This window comes from Dendropsophus ebraccatus, chromosome 12 (genome assembly GCF_027789765.1).
Source record: "Dendropsophus ebraccatus isolate aDenEbr1 chromosome 12, aDenEbr1.pat, whole genome shotgun sequence".
In the NCBI taxonomy this organism is placed as follows: domain Eukaryota; kingdom Metazoa; phylum Chordata; class Amphibia; order Anura; family Hylidae; genus Dendropsophus; species Dendropsophus ebraccatus.
Window position 1 is genome coordinate 62,999,205 of NC_091465.1, and position 10,347 is coordinate 63,009,551.

Consider the following 10,347-nt stretch of genomic DNA (forward strand, 5'->3'; position numbering starts at 1 on the left):
ATGACTTTTTAATTGATCTTCTAGCCTATGAAGTTCAAGACTACAGCTGTAAATTCTACTAAAGGTTGCAATCTAAGTTGGACCAGAACTTTTTTGTGATATATAGACACCATTATACTCAATGACTCAATGTCATCATAACTTCATAATGTCAATACACCACTTAAATTGATGCATTTCATAACTACCGTTTTGTTATATACAGTGATATGAAATGGTGTGCCTTCATTTTCATTACATTATTCTATTTACATATATACAAAAAATTGCAGCATTCCGGGAATAATGAATAAAAGAGTTTATAATAAATGTGTTTTTATGTTGATGACTAACCACTTATCTGTACATATACTGTATCTATACGCAAACAAGTCCATTCACTGTTCCCTGAGTGCTATTCTATTCTATGTGTTTCCCTGGATCAAGGTTAAGTTGGCTGGCACCCTGATCTGTTGCTATGTACCAAAGTTACATTTGATCTATCTATCTATCTATCTATCTATCTATCTATCTATCTATCTATCTATCTATCTTATATATTATCTATCTATCTATCTATCTATCTATCTATCTATCTTATATATTATCTATCTATCTTATATATTATCTATCTATCAATTTATATATTATCTATCTATCTTATATATTATCTATCTATCAATTTATATATTATCTATCTAGCTATCTAATTTATATATTATCTATCTATCTATCTATCTATCAATTTATATATTATCTATCTATCTATCTAATTTATATATTATCTATCTATCTATCTATCTATCTATCTATCTATCTATCTATCTATCTATCTATCTATCTATCTGTAGCTGTCTATTCTAAAGGTAACATGCATTAGAATAGGCATCAGGGCAGGCTCAGTATCTGTATGCAGAAGCACCAGCGATACGTCCCAGGAGCAGGGCTTTTAATCATTGTAAAAAAAAAATTTTAATAATGTTATATAACTTTGTAAAAGAAATGTAAAAAAAAAAAATGTATTAACTAAAATACCCCTTTATTAATAACTAACAATGTTTACAAACTTCCCATCCTCTTACTGAGAAAACTCCAGCTATGTTGTCTATAAATAGAATCACACTGAAGTGTTTGCACATTCTGATTTTAAGAACAAACCCGGCTTTTCTGCCTTTGCCTATTGGTGAAGTTAGTTGTACAAAACAGAGAAACCCTTCTTCATTCTTCACTGTCCGATTCTGCAGGTCACAGCATCATGAAAGTACGGTTTAACCATAGAGGCCTTCATATACAGAATGGATTTTTAAAATTTATTTCTGATCGCTTACTCACCTAAAACAAGGATTTGATATGTTACTGACCAACTTACATGAAATCAATTCATCCGGGGAGCAAGTTGCATATGTCAGTGAAGTTATTTAGTTAAAAAATTTTATTCTAGAAGGTTATGGCAAAACGGGTGCGCCTTTCTCCGCAGAAGACAATAGCAACAAGCCTGGAAATGCTAGACAATGCCATTTTCTTTAATAAGAATATAGCAGTATGCTCGAGTATCTGGGTTCCTATCATTTTATTTAGAAGTTCACCAGGAATGCAGAAAGTGTTTTGCTGTGATTACAGAACTTCTGATCGGTATATTTCACATCCTATCCAGACAATATGTTTCCATCACTTGGCCTATTACAGAAAACATCTACATGCTTACAATTATAGCAGTATTTATTGGCCTTGCTTACAGAAAAATCTGCAGTACAGAATCTTTCACACAACGTAAGGTTCATATTAATCACTGCCATTGCTGCCGATGTGAAACAAATGGCCGTGATTAATATGAACCTAACATTGTGCTGCCCTCTATAGAATCCCGGCTGGAGTGTATACACATAGTATACACTCCGGCCGGGATCCCTAACAGCACCGTAAAAAACTGATATGTCAGTTTTCTGTTGCTGCTATTCACTGAATAGCGGCCACAGAGAACCTGTCAGTGCACACAACGGAGAGCGCGGCTTCGGCCGCACGCTTCATTGTGTGCAGCAGAGCATTCTGATTCAGGCGCATCAGTGTACGAATTCAGCGGCAGTGAAGATCATCCGTCCGGTACTGCAGTACCAGCTGGTATGATCTTCTCTGACACTGGCCGTTCCGTGACCCAGCCGGGTCACGGAACGGCCGGTGTCTTACTATGTGGGAACATGACCTTAATCTGTGGATAGAACAACTGAGACCTTGCCTATAGGAAAAAAAAAGAAATGTACCTGTGAGATTAATAATATGTGGAAAAGTGTATGTGTGTGCAATAAGTGACTAGTTGACTTGGTTAATGCAGTGGATATCAGTATAATACATGGCAAAAGTGGTTTATATGATTGTTAATTTTTCTTCCATCTTTTCAAAAATTGCAGCTGGAAGAGAAAAGCACTTTCTTGCTTAAAGGCCTCAGCTGCCTGACCCATCTTAAGTGTGCGTGGGAAACATACGTAAGCAAGCTAAGTGGAGGAAAGCAGATTAACACTAACAACAAGCTGTCCCTCTCAAAGAGGACAAGGTATCATCTCCTATGTTCTTAATTCAGAGGGAAAATTAATTCCCCATAGATTTACTTTAGTTATTCCCTAGGTCTTATTAAAAGTTGTATTTCAGGCAGTTTTTTCTACAGCAGACTGTTTAATACAATGGAATCCCTTTAGGAAAAGGATCCAATTTAATTCTGCTACTAAATTCTCTCCCTGTCTTATGCAAGCATAGAACAATGTCTAATATGTCATAAAAGTTTTTTGAGGACCATGCAACACTACAAGAAATGTGCATAGGTCATAAAACATTTAAAACATCTAACATGGTCAACTGCATACAGATTACAGGAAAACAATACAAACAATAAATAAGGTTTATGTGACTAAGCCACTTCCTATTTTACTTCATGTCTAAACTGTTCCTTTCATTTTCAAGGACAGAGGTCTCCAACCTGTGATTTTCCAGCTGCTGCAAAATAACAAAATAGCTCCTAGGACGCCCTTTCAGGGTATGCTCGGAGATTCATGCCAGCTGGACAGGCACAGGTTGGAGCATTTCAGTGTCCTCAGTGACAATTGCTTACAGTAAGGGCCCTTTTACATGGAGCGATAGTCGGCCAAATCAGACCGATTCGGCCAATTAATAGAGAGAACGATCAGCCCATAAAACGATAAACGATAAATCAGCTAATCATTTCTTTAGGTCTTGACCTGAAATCATCAGGAGCGCATCACTACATGTACCCTGTTTCCCCGAAAATAAGACATCCTCTGAAAATAAGGCATAGTGGAGGATTTACAGGATAGCTTAAAATAAGGCATCCCCCTGAATGTAAGACCCCCATCGCCACCTGTCTGTTTATGCTGGTTTGTGATAACAACTATTGTACAGTATATAATAAATGTAGAATTATCATAAAAAAATAAAAAATAAGAAAAGGAAAACAAGGACAAATGTAGGGCCCTATAACACGGAGCGATAATCGGACGAATCAGGCCGATTAGTCCGATTATTACTCCGTGTAATAGAGACAACAAACAGCCGATGACAGCGATCTTTGGCTGATCTTTGGTTTAGATTTGGACCTAAAATCATCATGTAATAGCGATGCGCGGCCGACGATTGCCCAAAAACCTGACACCTTACCTCTCCCTGCTCCCGGTCTTCTCTCCTGTGCTCCGCAGCTTTCCGGTCCCAGCAGCAGCGTCTGTCAGCTGAAAGGCTGCTCAGCCAATCACAGGTCGCGGCGGTCCTGGCCTGTGATTGGTCTGCTCAGACGCTGTTGCCCCCAGGACAGAGAAGCTGCGGAGCACACGAGAGAAGACCAGGAGTGCCGGGAAGTTAGGTGTTTGGGCAAGGGCTGCATGGACATTGCTAATGATGTCCATGCCCGCTTATTGGGCCGTCTAAAAGGTCCAGTAAATGAACACGATTTAGCAGATCGACGCTCGTTTACTAAAATGATCGGGCCATAGTCGGCCCATGTAATAGGACCCTAAGTCTATAGAACTACACTGTCAAAATTAATGCTGCTGTGCTCCAGGCTATATTTCCTGACCACTTCTGCGTGTCACCAGTGAGACCCGCTCTGATTAATAACTATTATTTGTTATTTCTGATGACAGTTACTCTTTAACACTTAAAACATGTCAGAAGTGTATGTTCCAAGTGTTGATGCTGCTTTTAATGTAAACTTAAAGGAGAACTCCACATAAGGAAAGCTTGTTTTCTATTAAAAGTACATTAAAAGTTATATAGATGTGTCTATATAATTACCATATGTGTACAGTTCTGCCATACTGGTAGCTGATAGAAATCCAGGAAGTGAAGAAAAATGGCCTCTGTGCCTATTCACTTTGTCTCCTGCTCCCTCTGCTCTCCCCCTTAGGAGACAAATATCCCATGCCTCTGTCTTACATTGTGTGTGTTTGCTGAGATCAGGCTGATGATGCAGACAGGGGGCAGGGCGTGATGACACAGGAGGCTTGGCTGGATCCCCCAATCCCCTGAGTAACTCAATATCTCTGACCAGCCAGAAGCAGGTGCTGCAACTTTACTGATGTGAAGTTGCAAAACTCTGCAGTGAAATTGGGGCTATGTTCACACATGTTGGAGCCTAATTGCAGTACTGCAACGTATTCACAAAAATGATGCTGTAACACAATGGAATTGTGCCAAATGGCAGAGAGGCACTGCCAATCCCACCTAGACAAAAAACAAAGCATAAACAGTATATCTCATGTAAGATAATATCGCATAAACTCCTTATTGTAGGGCTGTGGGGATAAAAGATGCCTGATCATAATATGTGCGTGGAGATAAAAAGAAAAAAAATTAAACTTAAATTGAAAAAGTTTTTTATTTCAATATCAGGGTTACAGGTAGAGAAAACAGCGAGCTGTGTGGGTGGGAATACAATGAAATGATAAAGTACTGCAAATAATTCAGTACCCCAATGAAATTGCAATGTGTGAACACAGCCTAGATGTTCTGCAACAGCTTTGGGCAGGGAATGGGCAGGGTGGAGGACTGTGATGAACAGCTGAGGGAAAGCATTGCATTCTGGAACCTGTAGTACTGAGTACATCTGCTCAACCAGGAAATACAGAAACACAATACAGAACAAAAACCCCCAAAACAAATGGATTTTTGGTAGTGGTTTCAAAGAGTTACATAGGTTTGTAATTTACTTTTGTTTAAAAATCTCAAGTCTTCTCATAGCTGCTCTATGTCCTGCAAGAAATTTGCTTTCTTTTCAGTATGACACAGTGCTCTCTGCTGCCACCTCAGTCCAAGACAGAAACTGTCAAGAGTATGAGAGGTTTTCTATAGGAATTTGCTGTTGCTCTGGACAGTTCCTGTCTCGGACAGGGATGTCAGCACTGTGTCAGATTGGAAAGAAAACAAATTCCTTGCAGGACATAAAGCAGCTGATAAGTATGGGAAGACTTGAAATTTTTAAATAGACATAAATTACAAAACTATATAACTTTCTGAAAGCAGTTTATTTGAAAGAAAAATATTTTCGCTGGACGGGTTTAATATAGAAGAAAATTTTAAGGACCATTCACACTGCACTGCCTTTTTTTGGGATATAGAAAAAGTATAATACATAAACCATTCTTTTAACAAACAGGTCTCCGGATTTTGCCTTGTTGCCTGTGAACAATCAACTTGCAGTATACCATAGTTGGCAGCAGCAAGTACAGGACACTATATCAGCCAGAGATTGTAGAACCTGGTAAGTAAAACATTACAATCAAAGATGAGTTGGGGGGGGGGGGGGGATATTCATAAGAATTCATTTTATTAGCTAATTTCTAGAGATGAGCGAACCGGGTTCGCGTTCGAGTCGATCCGAACCCGAACGTTTGGCATTTGATTAGCGGTGGCTGCTGAACTTGGATAAAGCTCTAAGGTTGTCTGGAAAACATGGATACAGCCAATGACTATATCCATGATTTCCACATAGCCTTAGGGCTTTATCCAACTTCAGCAGCCACCGCTAATCAAATGCTGAATGTTCGGGTACGGATGGACTCGAGCATGCTGGAGGTTCACTCATCTCTACTGCTGATCCTTTTTTTTTTTTTTTTTTTATTACATTTTGTTGTATTGTAGCTTAATACAAAAAAACAAAAACAAAAAAGTTTTCCCCTATCATTCATAACTCAATAAATATTGTATTGATGTAAGTATTTAGACCCTTTGCTCTGAACTTAGTTGAAGCACCTTTGGCTTTAGATCATCTGCCATTTTTTCCTGCAGATCCTCTCATATTCTGTCTGTTAGGTAGGGGCTGTTCGAGGGCAGCCATTTCAGGTCTCTTCAGAGATGTCACATTGGGCTCTAAAAGAGAAGTCAGGGCTCTAAAAGGGCCACTTAAGCATAGAAACATAGAAGATTGTTGGCAGAAAAAAAACCTATAGTAATTCCTTTCTTCTTAAATTTATGTTTATCCCAGGCAGGTTTAACCCCTTAAGGACTGTGGGTGTACATTTACGCCCCCCACAGCCTGGGCCTTAACGTAGGAGGGCGTAAATGTACGCCCTGCCGTAAGGCTGCGCTGTGGACCGAGCTTATCTCCGTGCAGTAAATATTTTGGGGGTTCTGTCATACATGTTATGGTAGATTGAAAGGCTGCATTACAAAGTAAAAGAGGTATAGCTTTTAGAAGGCGAGGAGGAAAAAATGAAAATGAAAAAATGTAAATAGGCCCAGTCCTTAGGGTGCCTTCACACACACCGGGTCCGCAGCAGATCTGATGGGGCAGATTTAATTCTGTGTTCAGTTATTTAGATCAAATCTGCTGTGGATCCACAGCAGAAAATCCGTTGCGATACGGTGTGTGTGAAGCCGCACTTAAGGTAATTTTGGTCTCTGTCCTTAAGGGGTTAAAGGGGTATTCCACTGAAACATAACTTTTGATATGTTGCTGCCCATGGTGAAACTTACAATTCATTCAATACTTGTTATTATCCATTCAGTCTCCTTCCTGGGAGTCACAGACTGCAGAGCAGGGTCATGGAGTGACCCCTCTCTGAACTAGCCTTGCTGCTGCAGGACATGTCTGCACGTTCATACGAGGGAAGGGGGGTGGGGGGGGTTAACGTCTAAATTTTTAAACTGTTGTTCCCTCATTTGCATTATGAGGTATTAAATGCAGATTGATAGGGAAAAACTAGATTTAATTTTTTTTTTAACTTAAAGGGGATATCCAGTTAGTTAAAATACATGTGGAATCATGCCCCCTCCTGGTGGCTAACAACTAGACGTAGAGAACAGCTCACACACAGTTTTCTCTGGCTTCAGCACAAAGCAGCCTCAGAACTAGGGGAAGGAGACTGATAAGGTGTAACGCCACCAGTTTTCACCAGAGCCAACCACAAGGCGGGTTGGGCTTCACTGCAGGAAACTCCCAGGTCGCTACCCTCGGTGACCACCGACTGCAATCACACTTTAAAATATGAAGTGTTCAGACTGGAGCAGAGAATGAGAAATGGAACAAAGATCCAAATGACTAGAAGGACGCTATAAGTCAGGAAATGGCAGATAGCTAGGGAGCACTGACGTGGTTTGCTGACTGACACACACCAACAACTGAGCACAGAGGTGTGGAGATGGTGACTGTATATACCCTCAGGGAACAAACTAGAATTCTCCAGAACCAAGGGCTGAGCTATAAATACAGGTGAACAGGCACATGTCTGCCACCAGAGGGAGCCCATTCCTCCAGGAGGCCAACTCAGAGCAGTACATTGCAACCTGCAGTAAGTAGGGGATAACAGACACAACTGTCACATAAGGCAATGACAAGTATGTAACTAATTGTTGGGGATGAGTCAACATGTATTTTACCTAACTGGATAACCCCTTTGATGCTGCAACATAAAATATGAAAAAAGTTAAAGTGTAAAGCTATTAAGCAGCTTGGGTCGTATAATAAGGCCTTTAGAATTCAATACTCAGATAGTAATTATTTACAGTATATCAAATGAAAAATGAATTTGTTGTAGTGTTTGTCTGTACCATGTACACATCTGCAGACACAGGCATATAGGTGAAAGCGAGATAAGACAAATAATACCTTACTTTGTCTTATATATTTTTATACCTCTGCAAATGGCCATCAGCAAAGACAAAGGTATAATTTGTTTATCCCCCTATTGGCCTGTGTCTGAAGCTCTGTATCTGGTATGGACCTGGCAGATTCCCGTTAAGATTAATGGTGGGATGAGTTACGTGATAGAATGTAGATGTCCTAAACATCAGTTGTTTCCTTACACATACCCACACCATCTGTTTGTTGCAGTGGGAGCCTTCTCCTTGGTTCACATTACTTATTTTCTGATACCATTATATTTAGGTTATTTACAGAAGGAAGCTGCTTGTTGGCTCCATTATTGACAAAGCTGAGATCTTGCTCTTCTCCTCAGACACTTCTCCTAGCAATTCTTCTCTACACCTTGGTCTTTCCCATATGGTCTGGAAAGATCTGGCCAGCTGTATCAGCAATCCTAACTCCACATCTAGAAGTGTACCATCTGGAGCCTCCACCCATTTAGAAATCTGCTCTGGATTGCAGTAAGATGGATAACTTATACGTTTGGTATCTACTGCAGTTAGGATACAGATAATATAGTAAGAAGTAGAAATGTTGGATAAAAGAAAGTTTACATATGTTTAAGTATCACCTTTGCATGTTTACTACTTTCTTGGTTAAAAAACTCCACCAAGACATTTGCAAAACTAAAGCAAAGAAAATGTGATGCATAGCAACTACACTCCAGTTCTGCTGCTTCCGAGGTCTTATGGCAGAACAAAGCTTGGCCATACTCAGTTTTCAGCAGGCCTGGTTGACTAATGAATATTTCCTATAAAGACCACCTGACCTGACCCAGGTCAATATCAACAAAATCCTAAACAAAAAAGGGTCACTGCGGATATTATGAAATACAAATCACTTTATTGATATCAATATAAAATCACATAATGGAGTAAAATTATGCGCACAAGATGTACTGTAATAAACAACAAGAGAATGATAAGACAAAATAATAAACCTATATAAGGTGCTGTGATATACTGGCTGCCAATTATTATCCCCACATTGGCAGCCAGTATATCACAGCACCTTATATAGGTTTATTATTTTGTCTTATCATTCTCTTGTTGTTTATTACAGTACATCTTGTGCGCATAATTTTACTCCATTATGTGGGGGAGATTTATCAAACATGGTGTAAAGTGAAACTGGCTCAGTTGCCCCTAGCAACCAATCAGATTCCACCTTTCATTCCTCACAGACTCTTTGGAAAATGAAAGGAGGAATCTGATTGGTTGCTAGGGGCAACTGAGCCAGTTCTACTTTACACCAGTTTGATAAATCTCCCCCCATGATTTTATATTGATATCAATAAAGTGATTTGTATTTTATAATATCACTAGTGACCCTTTTTGTTTAGGATCTGGGTGACTAATGGTTATGCCTCCTAACTCTGTGCTGACTGCACAGGTCAGGGGACTTCAGTTGCACAATCATTACATTTTGGGTGAAATTTGAGATTTTTAGGGACCTTCGCTTTCTTACCTCTCCCTATTTATAACATACATATGGGAAGGGGCCTGTCAACAACTATCTAATTGTGAATGGGTAAGCTAAACTGTGTCAAACAGCTTGACGGGGTCATTGCTACACATTTTTTGTGCACTAGTTTAGAAATAAAAAATGTTTTCTACAATTTCTTTTACTAGTTACTTTTAGCATAAATGACCTATTACAGTTAGCATAAAAGAACTGTTGCTATATACAGTATATGCAGATTTTTTTTTAAACCATACACTGAAAGCAGAATGTAAAGGGACCAACTGCATACCCTGGGCTGTATGGAAATAGCGCATCCATGGTGTTTCCAGGATGTAAATACAGAGTAAATCAGCAAACCTTAACCTAAAAATGAACCTGTCTTTACAAAAAAACTTTTGATATGTCATAGAGACATGTCAAAAATTTTGATCGGCCCACATCTGCAATCAGGAGATATAGCATGGCAGCCGCGTAATCAACTCCCAGTCTGTATTTCCTGATGGACTCATTGTTAGAATTAGCCAATGAGGCTACAATGTTGGAATTTACAAGTGGTTGGGGAGTGGATAGCACGACCGCCGCATCCTCTCCCCAGCTATATCTCATGATGACAGTGGGTTTTAGTAGAAAGACCCACTACTATCAACCTTTGACATACTTGACAACATCAAAAATACTCTAAGTTTACATTATAATAAGAAATCTGTAACATAAGTGCAGCAAGGTATACTTCTAGATAGATAAAATGAAGGGGCCTTGCTAAT

At 39.4% G+C, this 10,347-nt stretch overlaps 1 protein-coding gene across 8 annotated transcripts in view; it reads left to right on the forward strand.

Annotated features, from left to right (window-relative positions):
- The window catches only part of KASH5 (KASH domain containing 5), a 73,621-nt gene extending 64,686 nt beyond the window's left edge, over positions 1–8,935 (forward strand). For 7 of the 8 annotated variants that reach the window (XM_069947305.1, XM_069947304.1, XM_069947302.1 and 4 more), the window contains exons 16-18: positions 2,385–2,527; positions 5,633–5,737; positions 8,363–8,935. In XM_069947305.1, the coding sequence (XP_069803406.1) occupies positions 2,385–2,527; positions 5,633–5,737; positions 8,363–8,561 (447 nt within the window). In that variant the 3' untranslated portion in view covers positions 8,562–8,935. Of the gene's footprint in view, positions 1–24; positions 65–2,384; positions 2,528–5,632; positions 5,738–8,362 lie in introns of those variants that run through there. The other variant, XM_069947309.1, reaches the window with a different exon arrangement.
- Positions 8,936–10,347: the final 1,412 nt, after the last annotated feature.